The 21,540-nt window shown below is 41.1% G+C and overlaps 2 protein-coding genes across 4 annotated transcripts; one reads left to right on the forward strand and one right to left on the reverse strand.

Moving 5' to 3' along the window:
- Window positions 1-489: 489 nt before the first annotated feature.
- si:dkey-183n20.15 (RING-HC_RNF170 domain-containing protein) lies at window positions 490-8,959 on the reverse strand. Of its 2 annotated transcripts, none has more exons than XM_034708820.1 (7): window positions 8,897-8,959; window positions 4,587-4,676; window positions 2,780-2,882; window positions 2,523-2,601; window positions 2,329-2,402; window positions 1,185-1,295; window positions 490-879 (listed from the first exon to the last, which is right to left on the reverse strand). In XM_034708820.1, exons 2-7 carry the CDS (start codon window positions 4,634-4,636, stop codon window positions 562-564), a joined length of 735 nt encoding a protein of 244 aa, XP_034564711.1. In that variant the 5' UTR covers window positions 4,637-4,676; window positions 8,897-8,959; the 3' UTR covers window positions 490-561. The 2 variants fall into 2 exon arrangements, with proteins under 2 accessions (XP_034564711.1, XP_034564717.1); XM_034708826.1 differs by lacking the exon at window positions 8,897-8,959 and adding an exon at window positions 8,187-8,209.
- Window positions 8,130-20,457, forward strand: hook1 (hook microtubule-tethering protein 1). 2 transcript variants are annotated; one of them, XM_034708798.1, is made up of 22 exons: window positions 8,130-8,386; window positions 10,519-10,604; window positions 10,703-10,775; window positions 11,210-11,260; window positions 11,909-12,041; window positions 12,190-12,257; window positions 13,078-13,140; window positions 13,491-13,574; window positions 14,313-14,476; window positions 15,315-15,455; window positions 15,614-15,815; window positions 16,042-16,152; window positions 16,229-16,316; window positions 16,569-16,635; window positions 16,748-16,888; window positions 16,988-17,075; window positions 17,266-17,297; window positions 17,425-17,507; window positions 18,779-18,879; window positions 18,996-19,097; window positions 19,177-19,245; window positions 20,133-20,457. In XM_034708798.1, the coding sequence occupies exons 1-22, from the start codon at window positions 8,333-8,335 to the stop codon at window positions 20,283-20,285; spliced, it is 2,154 nt and encodes a 717-aa protein (XP_034564689.1). In that variant the 5' UTR covers window positions 8,130-8,332; the 3' UTR covers window positions 20,286-20,457. The 2 variants fall into 2 exon arrangements, with proteins under 2 accessions (XP_034564689.1, XP_034564698.1); XM_034708807.1 differs by lacking the exon at window positions 8,130-8,386 and adding an exon at window positions 8,413-8,475.
- The last annotated feature ends 1,083 nt before the right edge of the window (window positions 20,458-21,540 follow it).

A 21,540-nucleotide genomic window follows, 5' to 3' on the forward strand; every position in this document is an offset into this window, starting at 1 on the left:
CAACTACTACTATCCGTCTCACCATTATCATCTCTCTCTCTCTCTTCATCTCCCTCTATCCCTCTCTCCAACACGGTCTCAGCAGATGTGTGTCTAACATGAGTCTGGTCCTGCTGGAGGTTTCTGCCTGTTAAAGGAAGTTTGTCCTTGCCACTGTAACTTGCGAAATGTGGCAAAGTGCTCTGCTCATGGTGGATTAAGGTGAGATCAGACTGAGTCCTGTCTGTAAGATGGGACTGGATCTTATCCTGTCTTGATGTTGGGTCTTTGTTAACAATAGAACATAGGGTGCGGTCTAGACCTGCTCTGTTTGGAGGGGGTTTGTTGTGATTTGGTGATGTATAAATAAAGATTGAGGGAAAGACAAAGGATAATAAATATTTTATCACAAAACATAAAACTATACAATATAAAATATTTACAGATACTGGAGGAAATAAAAGTGCAGAAAAGGCAAAAACATTTAAATTGAACTATAATACGATAATGTGAAGCTAATAACATTAAATTTAATCTATTAATAGATTAAAATACACAGTTTGAAATCACAACACAGTGTCTTTAGCTCGCAGTGTCCCCTGACTGCTCTTCTGTGTCTGGCGCCATCTGCTGGTTGATGTTGATAACACAGATGAGGAGCAGGATGACCACCACAAGGTCATCCAGGACCCCCAGCAGTCCACAGAGGGAGGGGTCAGTCTCCAGAGGGGATCCAGCTGAGGAGGCAGGGTCCAGAGGAGGGGAGGAGATGGACACCACCGTCCCTACGCAGCACAGAGCCACCCTGAACAAAAACAGCCACACCAGTCCTCCCATCGTGCCCAGACCCCGGACCAGCACCTGCAGCAGGAGGGGGGCGTCACACAGGTAGTCTGTTATCTGTTGGGGAGGGGACAGAGAAAACATTAACATTAACAGAAGTGAGGTCAAAGTTTGCTTTCTTTAATGAATGGGTCAGATTGATGTGTTTAAACAATCTAAAGTAGATTAATCAGGTGTGTCAGTGGGCAGAGTCTAAACTGGAGACCTTCATGACAGTTTGGACCTCCTCTTTATAAAACACTTTCTTTAAATAATAAATAGAGCTGATGTTGTGAGTTCTGTGTGAAATTACGGACCCTCCACCTTGATAAGAAAAAAAACACTTCTTAGGTTCAATAAAGTTGTGAGTTTTTTGTACCGACCCTCCTCGGAGCTCCAGAGTAACGTTTGTTGTAGTCGCTGATTTCCACAAGAACTTCTTTTGACTGACGGTCTGATCGACTCTCTTTGAAAAGATGACACAACACGCTGACCTGCACACAAACAGACTTAATCAGGAACACAACCAGCAAATAATAAAAAATACAATCAGTTTCACAGTCTGAAACACGATAAGGATGTCAAGAAGCACTGTCAGCAAAAACACCCACACAATGATCAGGAAGCACAATCAATCCAAAACAACCAGAAACAACTTAATTCAGTTCAATCAGAAAATCAAAAACACAGAACATGAGATTATGACAACAACTGAACTACAACCAGAAACAACCAGACGATCACAAACATGATTAAAGACACTCTGAAACATTTACAGACACAGAATCAAAATACAATCAGATTGAATTCAAATTCAAAACCATCGTACAATCTGAGAACTTGAAACCCAAGCAGACTCCAGTCAGATTAAAATCAGATTAAAGTCAAATCACACTCAGATTACAGTCAAATCACACTCAGATTAAAATCTGATTATATTAATATCACAGTCAGATTACAGCCAGATCAAAATCTGATTATTGTCAGATCACAATCAGATCATAATCAGATCACAGATTATAGTCAGATCATAGTCAAATCATAGTCAAATCACAGTCAGATTACATCAGATTATAGTCAAATCACAGTCAGATTAAAATCTGATTATATTAAGATCACAGTCAGATCAAAATCTGATTATTGTCGGATCATAGTCAGCTCACAATCAGATCACAGTCAGATTATAGTTAGATCACAGTCAGATTGTTGTCAGATCACAGTCAGATCACAATCAGATCACAGTCAGATTATAGTCAGATCACAGTCAGATTATAGTCAGATCACAGTCAGATTATAGTCAGATCACAGTCAGATTATAGTCAGATCATAGTCAAATCTCAGTCAGATTACAGTGAGATCACAGTCAGATTAAAATCAGATTACAATCAGATTGAAATCAGATCACAGTCAGATTAAAATCAGATTACAGTGAGATCACAGTCAGATTAAAATCAGATCACAGTCAGATCATTGTCATAAACTCTTCATTTTCCATTCACTCTCTGAGCTCACGGTATTAGACTCTACCTTCTGTCTGCAGAGAGGACAGCTGATGGCATCCAGCCAGGACCCGTGTCTCCAGTACGCCATCAGACACGGAGCTGAACCACAACACATAAATAAAAACACAATCAATAATCAATCATCAGGTAAACTGATCCATATCAAAGTGTTCTTTACAGATTAGGGTCGAGTGTTTGAGCGTGTGTTGAGTCACTGACCACAAAACAGGTGACCACAGTTGGTCTGGACGGGGAAGCTGGCGGTCTGCAGGCAAACTGGACACGACTGACACGAGTCCTGAACAGGTGAGAGGAAGAGACAAAGGTTAGGACCTGTTGGAGGAAACATGAGGCGGGACAATCCTCAGGTAAACAGTGAGACTATCTTCACGTGTTGGAGCCAGACTCAGGTAATAAAGCCATAATGATCATCACACAGGTGTGTCCTGCATTGATTATATTGTTCACTGCCTCACCTGCTGGAAGCTCCAACATGACGCTGACTGCTCAGGTGTGCACAGAGTAGATATGGGTGACCTCAGGTGAGCTGCAGGATCATCAGAGGGCGGACACTCCGGCCTGCAACACGACAACATGGCAGCACATTTTAAAACACATCTTATCACCTGGAGATAAACAACTCACCATCTGTTCACCTGTTCACCTATTTACCTGTTCACCTGTTCACCTGTTCACCTATTTACCTGTTCACCTGTTCACCTGTTCACCTATTTACCTGTTCACCTGTTCACACTTCAGCAGGTCGACTGATCAGCTGATCACCTGGACTATCATTAGACTTGCCTGGACCTGCATTAGACTGACCTGGACTTACACTAAACTCACCTGGACCCACATTAGACTCACCTGGACTAACATAAGGCTTGCCTGGACCCATATAAGACTCACTTGGACCATCATTAGACTCACCTGGACCCACATTAGACTTACCTGGGCTAACATTAGACTCACCTGGACTATCATTAGACTCATCTTGACTAACATTAGACTCCCTTGGACTATCATTAGACTGACGTGGACTATCATTAGACTCACCTGGACTTACATTAGACTCACCTGGACTAACATTAGACTGAACTGGACTTACTTTAGACTCAGCTGGACCCACATTAGGCTCACCTGGACTAACTTAGACCCACCTGGACTATCATAAGACCCACCTGGACTAACATTAAACTCACCTGGACTATCATTAGACTCACCTAGACTAACATTAGACTCACCTGGACTAACATAATACTAACCTGGACTAGAAAAAGACTAATATGGACCAAAATGAGACTAAACCTGGACCTAAAAACATCAGACTTCCCAGACCAACAACTTGAAGCTTACCTGGACAATTATAGGACTCCCCGGAGTCCTAATATTAGACAGCTGAACTAAATTCAGAAACACTTGGACTAACTATAGTCTGTAGGTGTTTCATCACACAACCTGGACCATTATGTGATGGAAATGGACCAACTTAAATCTAGCTGGGCTAGCATAACACTCACCTGGACTGACCTGCTACTCACCTGAACTAGTATCAGACTCACTTGGACTATCAGAAAGCTCACCTGTACAGGCATGAAATCCACTATGGACATAAGACTACTGGATCAACTTTAGACTCCCCTAGACTACCTTGAGACTCACCTGGACGAAAATGGCATTCACGAGGACAGAATTTAGATTCGCCTGGACCACCATATGACTCATATGGACTATGGACACTCATCTTAGACAACATAAAACTCACCTGGACTAATATAAGACTCATCTGGACTAACCTTAGACTCATCTGGGCTAACCTTAGACTCATCTGGGCTAACCTTAGACTCATCTGGGCTCACTTGAGACTCACCTAGACTATCATGAGACTTACCTGGACAGAATTTAGATTCACCTAGACCACCATAGGACTCATATGGACCAAAATGACACTGCTCTTGACCTATTGAGACCTACCTGGACTACGTGAGATTCACCAAGACCAAAATGTCATCACCTGGACTGACATGATTCTTAACTGAAGTAACAGCATTAAACTCATCTGGACCAAGACTATCTTGGACTCACATGAAACTAAACCTGGACCAATATAAGACTCCCCTAGACTACCATGAGACTCACCTGGACTGACACGAGACACACCTGAACCCACTTTAAACTCACCTGCTTCAACATGAGAACCACCTGGACTGCCAACATCAGTCTCGTGCAGTGATACACACCAGTACATAAAGTAAACTCATGTGTGTCATGAAGCCGACTCACCTTAGTTGTGCGCTGCATAGGTGCGTTGCAGGTGTAGAACAGGTCGTCATGGTGTGACAGGAGGAAGTGAAGTGCAGCCTGAAAGCATCACTGTACAACATAAAGTGGAGCCTTCAGTCAATGATTAACTTCTCCCTCTAATATCAGCTGCATCATGTTACAGAGCGCTGAGATGTTCAAATATCAAAACACATGTTGTTCACTAAGAATGCTCAAACTTTACCTGAGCTACACAAACATGCTAGAGTCATTAATGTGGAGTTAAATTCCTTAAAACATAAAAAGTGCATCCCCCCACCCCCCCTGATTCCGGTCAGGGGAAACTATTTGGGTCACATGACTTTACATCAGATCAAAGCGGGACAGGTCCTCCCACACTGTTAAAGTAGGTTACATCTGAGCTGTCAATCATTAACCTGGGTTAACTCTGCTGCAGTCCGGCTTCACATAACAACACTGTTCCTCTATATTACAATCAAACTGAGATTTATGTTCACATTACTATAACATATAACAACTTTACTCCATTATAATATCATAATTAATCTCATGTTGTCACTGTGCTCTGTTTCAAATTATTATTACATTGTCTCTGCTACATTACCACACAATAAATGCTACCTTTGTTACATTTGTAATACATTGATGCTGCGCTACATTATATTTGTTATATATTATTATAACTGTTTAACATTATATTACATTAACACGATGCAACATTATTACATTATTATAACAATAATGCTTGCAAATAATTACTGAGCTAGATGATATTTATGTTGAATAACTATTCTACTCTACTGTGAATGTAAATGTTAAATTTAATGTGATTCAACCCACATGTACGCTGATAAAAATCACTTGCCATTGAGGTGCCTTCCAGCCATCAAAATATATTTGTTTAAGCTGCAAAGAGTCAATAAAATCAACAACAAAATCAACAATAATAATGTTTTTTTATTTGTATAGCACCTTTTTAAAACAAAGTTTTAAAAAGTGCTTTCCATAAGCAACAAATCTACAACAATGGAGGAAAATATTGAAAAAATATCAACAGTCGTATATGAGAACAGACATTTGCTATGCTTTGCTATATTTGCAAAAGATTATGATAAAAGATTAAAAGGCACTAAAATATGATTTATATAAAAGCTTGTTTATAAAAGTATGTTTTCAGACGACTGTAAATAATGTAATGATATTTATTGTAATAAAGTAATGACTATTAAACTCCTACCTCTGATCACAGATAATGACCTGTATTCTGCAATAACTGTGCAATATCCCTGCCACCTTAAGATCCTTGTATATATCTCCTTCATTCCCAGCACTTTTGCGCTTCTGTATATACTCTAGTATTATTTTAATTTTATTTCATTCTATTTAATTTTATTTGATCTTTATTTTGTTTCATTTTGTTCATCTTTATATCCTATTTACTCCTATTAATGTTTTGACTTTCTTACATACTGTTTATAAGAGCTCTGTAATGACCGAATATACCTCCCCGGGATAAATAAAGTGTTTCTGATTCTGATTCTGATTTTCAGAAGGGAGTTATATATATTATATTTCTGATAAAATCAATCAAATCATCTTTCAATCAAAACCTTAGGTCAACTTGTTTGTATCTTTCGTTAGTAGCTGGATAATAAGAGAGATAATGTGTAAGCTTAGTGAGCAGCTAAGACCCATCGGTTTGTGTTGGACTCTTGTCCCTTTTTGTAATGTTTTGCATAACGATCCACTTTACATCATATCTCAAATAACTTAATCAGAGTAACATGGTGATACATTATTACATCATTATTATTTTAATGCTGGGCTACATTATGAAAATTACTGTGCTATGTTAAAACATTATTATTGCATTCATGCTGTGCCCTAAACTGCATTAGTATTACATTGTTACTGTGCAACATTAATACACTATTATTACCTAACGGTGTGCTACAATGTCACATCGAAACATTACTGCACATTATTAATTAACGCTTTGCAACATTATTACATTTTAACATGCTGCATGTATTTGGTTGTATATGTGCAATATTACTACACTGTTATTACATTAACTCTGTGCTACAATAATATACAAGTTTGTCAAATGATGCATGTTTTTATATTTACACTGTGCTATATTATTATATTATTGTTACACTGCTACTGTCCTACATTAAAAAATCGCTACTCTGCATTAGTTTTCAGTTGTGCAACAATATTCCATTGTATTACACTCACATTGTGTTACATTACATTATTTGTACTACATTATTACATTGTAACGTTTTCTGTTGTGACATTTATCTTACATTTACTGTGTGCTTAGTAATTAGCTGACTATGTGTGCTACATTATTATTGCATTACTTTATTATCCCTACCCTGCATTACCTTGTTGTTATTGTGCTGCATTGTTATTAAATAAATGTGCAACATTATTACATTACTTTCACGTTAAAGCTGCGCCATATCATCACATAACTGTGTATCATTTTTACATTGTTATTGAGCTGTAAAAGTGTCACATTCTTTCATTAACTCTGTGCTTCACTCTTGCATCTTTACTGAGTCATCTGCTGAAATTTATGCAGATAGCTGTGTTACGATGCCTCTGGGAGGTTCAGGTCATCTAATAATAGCTGCCATCAGACAGAGAGGTCAGGGTCTGTGAGGTCAGCAGATAAAACAGGTGACCTCCTGCAGGTGGGTAAAGGTCAGGCTGTGGGCGTGTGTGGTTTGGGAGCTAAACTTTGTGTGAGAAAGCTTTGAAATCGCACGATTCATGCAAAATACCTCTCTTCTGTGTTAGCATGTCATTTCTCAAGGAACAGCTGCACACGTGAGATAAATCAGTCAGTGTTTGAAACTCTGGCGTGAGCGTCATAAAAAGATAATCATTGGTTTATTGGAAATGATTGACCTTCTTAGATACAGATGGCACGCTGCCAGGCAGACTGTAGTGACTCAGATAACTCTGATAATAAGGAAACATTTATCATTTATTATGTTAGAGCAGGTTGATGTGGAGGAGTTTATATTTTGAGCCTTTAATATAGAGGTTAACTATTCTGTTTATGACTGCAGATGTTACCTGAAACCAAGCTATGCAGGTTTAACCCTTTGCTGGCTGAAGGGGGCTCTGTAACATAATCAACTATAAAATATATTTCAATCACAAAAAGCTAACTCAGGTAATACTTAGCTCTGATTTATTTTGTTATAAATGCGTATTTGTGTTTCATTAATTATTATTTATTTAAACTGTTCAGGTTGTAACAGACTTAAAGTTAACTTATTTATCGTTGGATCATAAAATTATGCTTTGATCAATCCTCTTATTTTGGATTTCCTCATCAATACCTGTCAATCAGTTCTGACCGTTCTGACGGGCCTGACCAGAGAAGTTATTAATTCAGAAACTTTGGGCGGGAGTTAAACGCAGATCTGCTCTGTGATTGGTTCCTGTGCGCTGTCACTTTCTAAAATCTCGATGATGATTGGCTGCAGCTCTACTAGCCCCTCCCATCCTCACACCGCCTCCACCGTACTGTACTTCACCCCGAACGCCAAAATCTACGCAGCTGCGTCATTCACGTACATCTTACGTCACGTTTCTGGCGGAGGGAGTTCCGCGGAGCCGCTCGGTACGTGTCCGACGGAAGAGCTCTCCTCCCGGCTGCAGGTGAGGTCAGATGCGGAGGAAAGGAGCGGAACCGGTGGAAATACTTTAACTTGAAGCCAAAAATGGAGCACGCGGGGGATAATACATCCGCCCTGACCGACAGCCTGATCCTCTGGGTGAGTTTAATGAGAATGAGTCGCTTAAGGTGAACAGTACCATGGGGCTGTTTACCTGTTCGGAGGTGGAGGTGGAGCTGGAGCTGGAGGTGAGGGTGTCACTGTAGCAGCTGAGGCTAAGCGAGGCTAACATGAACTGAAGGTCGACTTTAAAATCATTAAGAGAAGAAGCCGAGGCTTGTTTTCTACATTTATTTATGAATGTATTACTGACCTGAGCTAGCTCTGCCGGCTAACATACACAGAGCTAACTCAGGTAACTGTTAGCTCTGCGGGCTAACATACACAGAGCTAACTCAGGTAACTGTTAGCTCTGCGGGCTAACTTACACAGAGCTAACTCAGGTAACTGTTAGCTCTGCGGGCTAACAATCATAGAGCCAACACCTCCACAGACACAGCCCTCCGTGGATTTAAGGTGTTAATCCAGTTAACCTGCAGATATTTGTAGACTGTCGCGCTCGATCTTTTGTTAACATTGTTTAACTGATGAAATAAAGAAAGCTGTTACCTGCAGCAGGTAAATCTGTGGGAGCTGCTGCACCTGTTCGCCTTTAAAGGGACTCTGTGAGCAGGGGCGTGTCCAGACTGTGGACTCGGGGGCCCTGACTTATGTAGGGGGGCACTGAGTCGGTCTGTACACAAACAAAATTCATATAATTAAATTACTCTTCTAGATTTGATATTAGCATTTAAATATTTTAAAGAGGATATGTTGTTTTTGTTTTTCTGGCTGTCACATGGTTATTTTTTCTACACCCGGTTGATCTCAGAAGTTCAATAGTGAATCAGGTTTAATCAAAGGTTTAAAGTTCCGTTATGTTCAGTTTAAAAACATTTGCTGAAAATGATTTTAACAGTGTTTTGATTTGTGGAATAAATGGATCTAATCAGATAAGCTTTATGATCTTGACTTTTTATTATTTATTTACTATTCAATTAATCTGAATCTCAACAAATTAGATTAACTGTGCAATAACTAGGGATGCATCGATCTGATCCTGGTATCGGATATCGGCTAGATCGGACTCAAAAAGCTAGATTGGATATCGGTGACAAGGGGCCGATATATAGGACCGATCCATAAGGCAGATCCATTCATCTCAGTTCTATGCTTTTCTGTGTTTACAATAGCCATGTGCGTCTCCTACGTCATCAGCGCCTTTATAAAATGTGCTGCTGATTAATATTGTCACAATATCAGACGCGGAGAAGGGGAAAAAGTCCCAAATTAATTAAAAAGTACCAAATCCCAACAAATGTCCTCCTCAGACTCTTTCCAAACAGAGCAGATCTAGACTGTACTCTATGTTCTATTTTTAACAAAGACCCAACATCAAGACAGGATCAGATCCAGTCCCATCTTACAGACGGGACTCAGTCTGATCTCATCTTAATCCACCATGAGCAGAGCAGGACCAGCCTCATGTTAGACACACATCAGCTGAGACCGTGTTGGAGAGAGAGAGAGAGAGAGAGAGAGAGAGAGAGAGAGAGAGAGAGAGAGAGAGAGAGAGAGAAAGAAAGAGAGAGAGAGAGAGAGAGATACAGGGAGAGAGAGAGAGAGGGAGAGAGGGAGAGAGAGAGAGAGAGAGAGAGAGAGAGAGAGAGAGAGAGAGAGAGAGAGAGAGGCAGCAGAGATACAGAGGAACCTACGAGACAAGGGAGCTCAGGGACTCCAGAGAGGTCTATGGTTAGTAACTTTAATGGGACAGGAAGAGTTAAAGTAAGAGACAGGCAAACAGAGGAAATAGAGGGAAAGAAAGGATCCCAATGTGTCAGTCTAAGCCTATAGCAGCATAGAGCTAACTAAGAGCTGGTCCAAGCCTGATCCAGCTCTAACTATAAGCTTTATCAGACTGGCACAGCAGAAATGTACACTAAAAACACCTTCACTTGGTACAGAGAGGAACAAAAACATTCAGTCAGTGTTGAAGCTGCATGTAAATCCTTCACAGTGATGGCTGTTAGAGTTGAGGACTTGAACAGTGTGCAGTGCGAGCGTACCTGTAACCCTGCAGGTGTGTGAACAGGTGTGATGTTGAGGTGTGGTTGCAGGGTTACACAGTTTCTTTCATCATGTCTCCACTTCCTGAAATTGAATCCCTGATGTGGAAAATTTCTGCCTCTCAGCTGCAGACCTTCAACACGCCCGCCCCCTGCAGGACAGTGGAGGAACTGACCACCGGAGCAGGGATATCACAGGCCCTGCATCAGATGTGAGAACTCACTGACGCTTCCTCGTTACAACTTTCCTCTGTGCTTGAATAATGAGTCCATGGTTTAACTGATGTTTCATATTTCTGTGTGTGCGCAGAGACCCTGCCTGGTTCAGCGATGCATGGCTCGGTCGTATCAAAGCTGATGTGGAGGATAACTTGAGACTGAAGGTACTCTCCTCTCCGCTCTCTATCCTCATTCTCTGCAGAGCTCTGGCTGATAAACCTATGTTGGGATGAATTAGAGCAGCCTTAATTCTGCCTGGAAGAAATCAGAATTTTTCTCAGATTGGGTCTTAAAAGCAGACTTTCCTGCAGAAATGCAGACTTACTAAAAATGCATAATTTAGTGTTGTAAAGTCTGAATCGAAAAGCTCATGCACCGGATAATCTGACAGTGGGACGGCCTTGAACGCACCGCAGGTTCAGCGAAAGCAGAGTTTGAGATTGAGCATTTGTGTGTCGACACACTCAAAGACGTCTGACAGAAACAGGACACTGGATCAGAAGAGTCTTCCCTCATGTGATTATTGATTCTACAAGACTTCTAAGTGTTGGTCATTTGAAATATATCTCATAATATTTGAAATGTTTTATGTTCTCAGATCAACAACCTGAAGAAGATCCTCCAGATGGTGATGGATTATTATAACGAGGTGGGTGATTCTGTGTGCAGAGTTTCAGCATGTTTGCTGTGTGTGTGAGTGTCTCCATTAAGAGAAATGTGCTGCAAATTCAAAGACACCTGCAGAAATCCCACAACAAATGCAACAATGAAGGCAATAAAATGTCAAATAATTAAAACCAAGTTCCTCGCGATGTCTGGATGTGCAGCGTTTTTCTTTTGCATATGTTTTCTAGTTTTGTCTGGTTTTTGATTCTGCGTCTTTCATCGTATTTGCAGCATGTTTACTGTCATTGCAGTAGTTTTATCTCTTAGCAGCACTTTCTTTAATTTGCTGCACGTTTCCATCGTTGCATTTGTTTTGGATTTTTTCGTTGTTCAGTTTGCATCGTTCCTGATTTTGCTTCATGTTTCTCCTCATGGCGATACTTCTGGGCCATTACAGATCGGCTGCCCTTGTTGTGCGCAGGATAAACAGCTTAGAAAGAACATAAACACAGAAACAAAACGTGCTGCAACATCTACAATATGTCAGGAAAATCCCGACAGCTGAACAAATGTCTACGATACCTATAATCGTAGAAGAGTTGTATCTAATGTTTGCATTATTAAGTATAATTATGATAATAAAAGATATTTGAGGCTGGTCTGAATCCTTCCGGTCTCTGTGGATCTGCAGGTCTTGACACAGGACATTTCAGACTTCCCTCTCCCAGACCTGACCCTGGTGGCGGAGCACTCAGACCCGGTGGAGATGGGGAGGCTGCTGCAGCTCGTGCTGGGCTGTGCTGTTAACTGTGAGAGGAAACAAGGTGTGTTGGCAGGTTACACTGATAGTCAGACATTCGAACATCTACAGAATATAAAGAGAAACATATCTCTCTCTTTCTTTCTTTCTTTCTCTCTCTCTCTCTCTCTCTCTCTCTCTCTCTCTCTCTCTCTCTCTCCATCTGCTGACAGAGTACGTTCAGATCATCATGACGCTGGAGGAGTCCGTGCAGCACGTCGTCATGACCGCCATCCAGGAGGTCGGTTCATCCTCACACTGAGAGACGTTAATTGGATCAATAACAACCAATACATTTTCAAATAATCTGTAAATAGAAACTACAAAAAATAATCAGATTTAGATTAAGAATACTTTATTAGTCCCTGAAGGGCAATTCAGTTTTACAGTCAACCTATCCATAATACAGTAGTAAAGTACATAATACATGTTTATACAAATAAATAAATACATGTTTTAGAGGCGTTTAAAGGATCACACAGCTCTGATAAAATGTACTGATACAATGAATTTATGATAACATTGCTCGTACGTTTTTCACATCAGAGGTGTTAAAGAGATTAAATATAATATAATATATTATAACAACTTTGTAGTTGATATCCATCCTTTTTCCTCTGCTTACCCAGCTTCAGATCACGGTGGTAATAAAACATCAATAACAAAAAAATTCAGAAATATTTAAAAGATCAGTGACAAATTTTTAATAATTTAACATTGTAGAATAGTTTAGAGATAAAACAAAAACAATAATAGTACACAAAAGAGATGTGTAAATGGATTATTGACTCTTTGTTAAAGTTATTACATTTCATACAGTGTATTTATGATAAATATAAATATATATGACACACAGAGATATCAGTAACAGCGATGTATGGAAAGCCGTTTGAGCATTTATTCCACATCCTTGATATCCTTGATAAGTGCCAGTTTCCTGCACCAGTTCAGTCTTTGACAGCACTCGTTAGGGTTAGTGCTATAAATACTACTAGTAGCAGTTTTGCAGGGGGTGATAGAAAGCTGTGATGAACACTTCCTTTCTCCCTTTTCCTCCTCAGCTCATGAGTAAAGACTCCACCAGTCCGTTTGCAGCAGAGCGCTCAGGAGACTTGGAGCAGCAGGTCAGTTTGTTTACGACTGTACAACTGTCAGAACCTCTTTCTTTATCGACTTAGTATTCTCATCATACTTCTATACAGATATCATTAAAGTCTGTTGTTACAGCTTTCAAACTCTGTGTCAGTGAAATTATTAAAAAGTTCTTCAGAGTGAAAGAGTAAACAGTAAAAACAAAAAGAAGAGCGTCACACTGAAAGTCGAAGTTGCTCAGATTCCCTCCCAAGAGTCAGACTAAACCTGATCCTCAATGAAAAGGAGAGGCTACAGAAAAGCTGTGGGTGTGTGAGTCGGTGTGTGTGTGAGAGAGAAAGATTTTGTTGTTCATGTTAACATCATTGTCGTTCTTTTGCAGCTGAAGAAAGCCCTGGAGGATCTCTCTGAACTGACGGCAGAAAAAGAAGCTTTAAATCAGCGCTGTGAGGAGCTTGACATGCAGGTGAGTACACACACACACTCATACACACACACACACACACACACACACACACACACACACACACACACACACACACACACACACACACACACACACACACACACACATACAGATACGGACTCTGCTGGTCCTGCTGTGTGGTCCAGTCTGACTGAAGTCCTCCATCAGGACCCTACAGACTCCGTTTAACTGTGAACACCTGTTGAACTCTTGACAGATGGTTTGTTGTGCCTCCATGTGTCTCACCTGAGGCTGCAGAAAGGTGAGTCCAATATGGCCGCCCGAAACTAAACCCTGAAAAGCAGCTGCTAACGCCTAACAGAAGCTAACAGAAGCTAACAAAAACTAACGGCAGGATATCAGTCACAATAACCTCTGTGTCGTTTTATCGCTGTTCAGTGTTCGGTGTGATGCTCGGCAGTAACTCTGCATGAAGCCGAGATTTAACCCCTCAAACCTTTTCGATGTTGTGAGACTAAAGCGTTTGTTTCACTGATGACAGTGTGTCCACACCTGAGTGCAACCTATTCATGCTTTACCTGAACTGTATTATACCTGAACCCCGTGCACCTGTACCGAACTGTACCTTAACCCAAGTGTGCCAGAACCCTACTGTCCCTGAACCCTAGTGTACGTGACATATGATGTACCAGAACCTGACTTTACCTGAGCCTTAGGGTACCTTAACCCCGGTGTACCTGTATCTGAGTGTACCTGAACCCGAGTGTACCTGGACAGGTGGCTGTTCTTCAGGAAGAGAGGAACAGCCTTCTGGCAGAGAACGACGTCCTGACAGACCGAGCCAATCAGCTGGACACGTTTGACGACCCGAGCACGCCATCAGGACGAAAACACAGCCAGCTGCAGCAGCAGGTGGAGGCTCTGCAGGAGGAGAACTTTAGGTGAGTCACCTGCTGCTTTGATTTGGAGCACACTGTGTGATAGTTAAAGTCATGCTTGAAGAACTAAAGCCAGTCTGAACCAGTGTAACCCTGAAAGACAGCTCCTGTGGCTTCCCCCTTTTGGACAGCAATCTAAACCAGTGTGAGCCTGTTTAAACTAGCCCAAACTAGTTTTAAGTAAAATATTTGCACAAGTTGCACAATCACCACCAGTTTAAGCCAATCATAAGCATTTTGAACCAATTTGACCCAATCTCAAACAGTCTAAACATATCTGAACCAGCCTAAATTGGTTTGAACCAGTATCAGTTTTGAAACACTGAACCAGTGTAAACCTCTTTAACCATTCTAAACCAGTTTGAACCAGTCTGGAACAGTAGGAACCAGTCTAAACCGATTTGAACTTGTCTTGACCAGTCTGGATAAGTAAACCAGTTGGAACCAGTCCACACCAGTTTGAAATAGTCTAAACAAGATTGAACCAGTCTGGGGCACTGGTCGCCTAGCAGTCTAAGCGCCCACAGGTATAGAGGCTGCAGTCCTCGACTCCTGGCTGGTCGACCAAAAAAAAAAAGATTGAACCAGTCTACACCAGTCTGGATCAGTCTAAACAAGCGGGAACGATTCTAAACCAGTTTGAACCAGTCTAATCTAGTTTGACTCACCCTAAATCAGTCAAAACTAGTTAGAACCACTTTAGAGCAGTCTAACCCGGTTTGAACCAGTAAACAGTTTTGAACCACTAAACCAGTCTGAGCCTCCTTTAACACAGTTTTAAACAATCTTAACAACTCTGAACCAGTCTAAACTGGTTTAAACTATGGTTTTGCTTCCTCAGACTGGAAGCAGCTAAAGACGACTACAGGATCCACTGTGAGGACCTGGAGAAACAGCTGATCGAGGTTCAGCACAGAAACGATGATCTGACCAGTCTGGCTGAAGAATCTCGAGCCCTGAAAGACGAGCTGGACGTTCTGAGGTTTGTTTGGAGTGTTTATCACATTAAACGTTTATTATTATGATGATGTTGTTATAACAGTATCAGAGCGAGGTCGGTGAAACATGGATTTTATTCATCGTAGCTCAGAGCTGTCCAGCGTCTTAACTGATCTATGAATTAATTTTCCCTCCCTGTAGGAACTGTTCGGACCGAGTGGTGATGCTGGAGGCCTCGGTGGAGACGTACAAACGTAAACTGGAGAATCTGGGAGACCTGAAGAGGCAGGTGAAGCTGCTGGAGGAGAACAACATGACCTACATGCAGAACACTGTTAGCCTGGAGGAGGAGCTGCGTAAAGCTAACGCCGCCCGTGCTCAGCTCGAGACCTACAAGAGACAGGTCAGATTACATCAGGGGGTTTAGAGTTAGAGTTAGTTACAGTTATGTATGTTTATTATAGGGATGTAACAGTACCTTGAAACGGAGGTATAGATTCAGTGTTGCCATTTAACATATGGTTTTATCTGTTTGATGTACATGAACAAGCTAAAGGGATCATGTTTTGTACAATTAGAGACCCGTATGAAAAAAAATCCTGTAATTTAATCTGCTAAATGTCCATCAGGTCCAGGAGCTGCACAAGAAGATGTCTGAGGAGACGAGGCGAGCAGATAATCTGGCGTACGAGATGAAGAAGTTGGAGGAGAAGCACGAGTTGGTGATGAAGGAGAAAGAGGTGAAGGAGCTTTTAATCTGTGCTCTTAATTTGTAACATCTCTAAACTCTAAACTAACCTCTTCCTCTCCTCTCAGAGGATCATCATCGAGAGAGACTCCCTGAAGGAGATCAACGATGAGATGCACTGCTCTCAGGCTCAAGAGAACCAGCTCTCCAAAGCAGGTGTCTGACTGATTGCCTAGTTTTAATCCTAATCCCAACCCACCTCCTGCTAATCTTAACCAGTACTATAACCCTAATGCCTATCATCCTTACCCTAGTCCTGATCCGGACCCCTGCTCTCATTCTAACCCTTACCCTAACTCAACTTCTGCTTGCTCTAATCTCCATCCTAATCCTAATCCTAATCCTTACCCTTACCCTGCTCCCTGATCTTCATGTTAGTTTTGTAAAGTTTTCTCTGTTTTCATGCAGGGATGCTTCCCTCGAGCAGCCCGAGCCACGACAACCTGGCAGCTGAATTAATCCCAGTGGAGTACAGGTAATCTCTCAGTGCAGGTAATCCTCTCTGGCACCGTGTGTGTGTGTGTGTGTGTTTTCAGTGAGTAACTGTGTGTGTGTGCGTGTCTGTGTGCGTGTCTCTGTCTCTGTAGAGAGAAGTTCATGCGGCTGCAGCATGAGAACAAGATGCTGCGCGTGCAGCAGGAGGAGTGTGAGCGGGAGAAGATCGCCGCCCTGCAGTCCGACCTGGAGGAGGCTCACAGGAGCCGCAGCGAGCTGGAAACAGAGAACAGGTGAGCACTTTCTCCATGACATCATCGGGTGGCTCTCTGTGATTGGTTCTTCTTTAACTGTGCTGTGTGATGTTTGTCGTCTCGGTGATGAACCTGCAGGTTGAGTCGAGAGAGAAACACGGAGCTGCAGCTGCAGGTCGAAGATCTTCAGAGAGCTCTGCAGAGCCAGGCCTCCAAACCCGATGATGTGAGGACGCTTGATATAATATTTAATGTTCAGATAAGGCTGATGATGTGATCTGTGAGGAGGCTCAGATTTACTGCTGGTGTGTTTTAAATGTGAAATAAATCTGGTTTGTGTCACAGAGATTATTTTTATCTATTATATTGTTTGAACGATCTGCATAGAAACTTCCGATCTTTATTTTATCTTCCAGTCGAACCTGAAGAGGAAACTTGATGCTCACATGTGAGTGAACTTTGTCTCTGGAACATTTGTTGTTGTTGAGGTTTGTTTTGTCCAGTAGGGGGCGGTATAAAGACTCTCTCTCTCTCTCTCTCTCTCTCTTTCTCTCTCTCTCTCTCTCTCTCTCCAGGGTTCAGCTGAACGAGGCTCAGGATGAAATCATGAAGAAGAAAGAGCTGCTGGAAGACCTGCAACCTGACAACACACAGAACTGTGAGTCTGAACACACACATTACACACACACAACTAAACACAAAGAAACTACACACATCAACATGCAGACCTGTGAGTCTTCACAAACACATTACACACAAAGAAACTACACACAAAGAAACTACAGACAACACACAAACCTGTGAGTCTGAACACACATTACACACAACAATACACAAACAACTACACACACAACTACACAAAACATCAACACACAGACCTGTGAGTCTGCACACACTCATTAAACACACAACTACACACAAAGAAACTACAAACATCAACACACAGAACTGTGAGCCTGAACACACACATTACACACACACACAACTACACACAAAGAAACTACACAAAAGAAACGACACACTTCAACACACAGACCTGTGAGTCAATTAATACACAATAATACAACAACTACACACACAACTACACAGACTTGTGAGTCTGCACACACTCATTAAACACACAACTACACACAAAGAAACTACACACATCAACCCACAGACCTGTGAGTCTGAACACACATTACACACAACAATACACAAACAACTACACACACAACTACACACATCAACACACAGACCTGTAAGTCAATTAATACACAACAATACAACAACTACACACGCAACTACACACAGACCTGTGAGTCTGCACACACTCATTAAACACAAAACTACACGCAAAGAAACTACACACATTAACACACAAAGAAACTACACACATCAACACACAAAGAAACTACATACATCAAAACAGACCTGTGAGTCTGCGCACACACATTACACACACAACGAAACTACACACATCAACACAAACCAGTCAGTCAATTAATACACAGCAGTGCACAACCAAGTACACACACAACTACAGACAACAACACTGTGAGAATATTAATACACAACTACACATAAACTATACAAGAACAACACACATCAACAGACCTTTGAGATTATAGATAAAAAACTACACACAATACTCAAACAAACTACACACAGACCCTTGAGTTTATGAATACACAACAATACACACAACTACACAAAAACTACACACAACAATATACACAAAGAAACAACACACAAATCTGTGAGTCTATAATACACAACTATACACACAAACTACAGACAACTACTAACAAAGAAACAACACATAGATCTGTGTCTGCAAACACAACACAAATACCAACCTGCAGCTACACAATACACACAAAGCTGTGTCAGTATCTGTAAACAAACGTAACAAACACGTATGTAAGTCGTGTATTTTGTGTGTTTCAGCGCTGAAGCTGGACGAGCTGACGGCGGCGCTGAAGAAAAAAGACGACGACATGCGAGCAATGGAGGAGAGATATAAGATGTACCTTGAGAAAGCTCGAAATGTGAGGACACCTTTTTAATCTGTCACTCAGAGTTTGATTTGATTTTATTAGATTTTAGTTCATTGAGTTCACGTCAGCAGATTTTGACCCGTTGAGTTTCTTCTCCTCCTCTTCAGGTGATCCGAGCTCTGGATCCAAAGCTGAATCCGGCCACAGCGGAGATTCAGGCTCTGAAGAATCAGGTAGCAGACCGAGACAAACAGATCCTGAACCTGGAGGTAAATCTGACGTTCGTGTTTGTTGATAAAGCTTTATGATTCAAAGTTTCATCGTTTTAAATCTTTGATCTTTCTGCAGCGTCAGTGTGAGCAGGCACGACTCAGAGAGTACGAGGAGAAGATGATCGTCACAGCCTGGTACAACAAGGTGAACACAGAGCTCTTCTGAATATATTCCATTATTTACACTCATCACTAAGAATTAAGTGAGGATGCTAATAACACCAAGAACTTAGCATCTTATCTCCCAATTTATTTACAATTTGAAATAGAAAGTGGCTTATTTTGCTCCAAATGAACGCTCAAGGGATCATTTAAATGTAAATGACACCATGCAGTGCCTTCTGTGCAAGAGCGATGCAAGAGCTGCACAGTTTAGTGAATCCGAACCTGTGTGCTGGAGAATGATGCTCAGAACCTAAAACACAGAGGTAACTTAAGGTCATGACTTTATACTCTGGGTCCAGGTGATCAAAGAATTTAATACACTTTTTTTAAAAAAGCCAGCATCACAAAAATCTACCATTCTTTAGTCTTTTGGTCTGGCTCTAAATGTGACTACGTGTTACACACTTTGACCACAGGGGGCGCCAAAATCCACACAGTCTGAAACATCCTCACAGCTGCTTTACATGAAATATTTCATGTTTGATCTTGAAGCTGTTAGGTGAAGCATGTCACTGGGATCAAATTCTTTTTTTCTACGACGAAAAACTCAACTTCATCTCCTAAATCATAAAATTCATAACAGCCGTTCATTAATTCAAGAGCAAAACATCAATCATCCGTCTGGAACATCAACATCGATGTAAAGATGTCTTTCTGTTTGACCTACTTGAAAAGTTTTCCTCCTTTTAGTCCCTGCAATCCAGCCTGAGTCCAGGTCATCTCTTCTCTAAAGTTTGTTCGCTGTGTTAGATTTTAATGTTTACACTTTAACCAACACTGAGTGCATCTTGTAGTTATTGATCATCTGGACCTGAAGCTCCCAGTGTTACTTCTCATCTCTAACATGAATTTGTTCTTGTTTTTCAGAGCCTGAACTTCCAGAAGTTGGCGATTGAATCCCGTCTCGGCGGCTGCTCGTCCTCCATGATGACCCCCGGTCCGTCTTTCCTGTCTCAGCAGCGGCAGGTCTCTAACGCCCCCCGCAGGGCGCTCTCCATCAGTGTGCCCACGTCCAAGTAGGACTCCACCCTCCACCAGCCCTCCAAAGTGAGCACTCAAGTGACCTTAAGCACACCTGCTGTGAGCCGTGTTGATGCAGACAAGCTCTTCTATCCTCTCTGATCTATGAGACAGAAGATTTCATGAATGTAGATTTATTTTATTCAGAATAAAGTGATATTTAAAGTTGTGATTTCAGTAACTCTTAGATGATTGTAGATTTGAAGAGCTGGACCTTTATTCTATGCAGTGAAAGGGTTAACTACAGCAGACTGATATCTTCAAAGAGAGTTTTATATTTGGTGCTGGACGCCGCAGCTTTAAGACGAAAACATCCGTCTTGTTTTTTTACTGAATGAAGCTGTGAAACTCTGAACGCTCTGAAGTGATCCACGCTGCAACAACAACATAGATCCTTCAGCCGGACGAGCCGCCTGGTTTTTTACTCCAGCATTTCCATCACATGCAGGCGTTTCTATCCACTACACATATGTAATCTGATCATTAATCCAGTTTATAATCTGACGTGTTAATCTGTGATGTGAACAGGATCAACACCAGCTTAAGAGTCAGTCTGATCTCTCGGTTCCTCCACGCTGTGACTCTTTAAATTGTTTAATAAGGTTTGTGTTGTAGTGTCGATGAAGCAGCTCTCATGTTTTTGTTATTTTAATGACTTTTGATTGTACGTTTAGAAACACTGACCACGTTTGACAAAGAATCCCTGGTATATATTTTTCTTTGTCAATGATTCTTGTAGATTTGAAGCATTTCAGTGAAAATGTGAAGTTTGATGACATGTAGCTCATGTTTGTGTCTGAGTAAAAAAGAGAGAATGTCTTTTTAACATTTCAGGTAGTTGAAGAGTAAAAAAAAGTTTGGATCTCTTGTGAATAAATAAATTCTTCTTTTGTAAAAACGTCTTTTTCTTTAATTTGCACATTATTCAACTAAACATCCACACATCATGCATCACACAGGTGTTCATTTACAGGTGACATTAAATCAGTTTCACCACACAGTAACAAATATAAACAATACAAACATAATCTGGAGTTTCCTTAGAGATAAAAAGACATTTTACAGCCGTTACAGTATTCTTTGAACCCATATATGCAGATATATGTTGTATTAAAAAAATTAATTGTATAATAAACGGGTGTAGCCTCCATGAGGTCACCGGAAGCAGAGTTTCCGTCGGCGGTTGCCACATTTTCTAGCTTGATCTTACGCTGACGTTGCTGCAATATTGGCAGTGGCATTTGGTGAAGATGCC

The sequence above is a fragment of the Notolabrus celidotus genome, chromosome 2 (assembly GCF_009762535.1).
Source record: "Notolabrus celidotus isolate fNotCel1 chromosome 2, fNotCel1.pri, whole genome shotgun sequence".
NCBI lineage: Eukaryota > Metazoa > Chordata > Actinopteri > Labriformes > Labridae > Notolabrus > Notolabrus celidotus.

Coding starts and splice junctions, on each gene's coding strand:
- si:dkey-183n20.15 (XM_034708820.1), bottom strand. CDS start 4,636: ATGACGACCTGTTCTACACCTGCAACGCACCTATGCAGCGCACAACTA. Junction 1,296..2,328: donor GTCCTCTCTGCAGACAGAAG/GTAGAGTCTAAT, acceptor GTTTGTGTGCAG/GTCAGCGTGTTGTGTCATCT. Junction 880..1,184: donor ACTCTGGAGCTCCGAGGAGG/GTCGGTACAAAA, acceptor CCTCCCCAACAG/ATAACAGACTACCTGTGTGA.
- hook1 (XM_034708798.1), top strand. CDS start 8,333: ATGGAGCACGCGGGGGATAATACATCCGCCCTGACCGACAGCCTGATC. Junction 10,776..11,209: donor AGGATAACTTGAGACTGAAG/GTACTCTCCTCT, acceptor TTATGTTCTCAG/ATCAACAACCTGAAGAAGAT. Junction 16,317..16,568: donor GAACCAGCTCTCCAAAGCAG/GTGTCTGACTGA, acceptor GTTTTCATGCAG/GGATGCTTCCCTCGAGCAGC.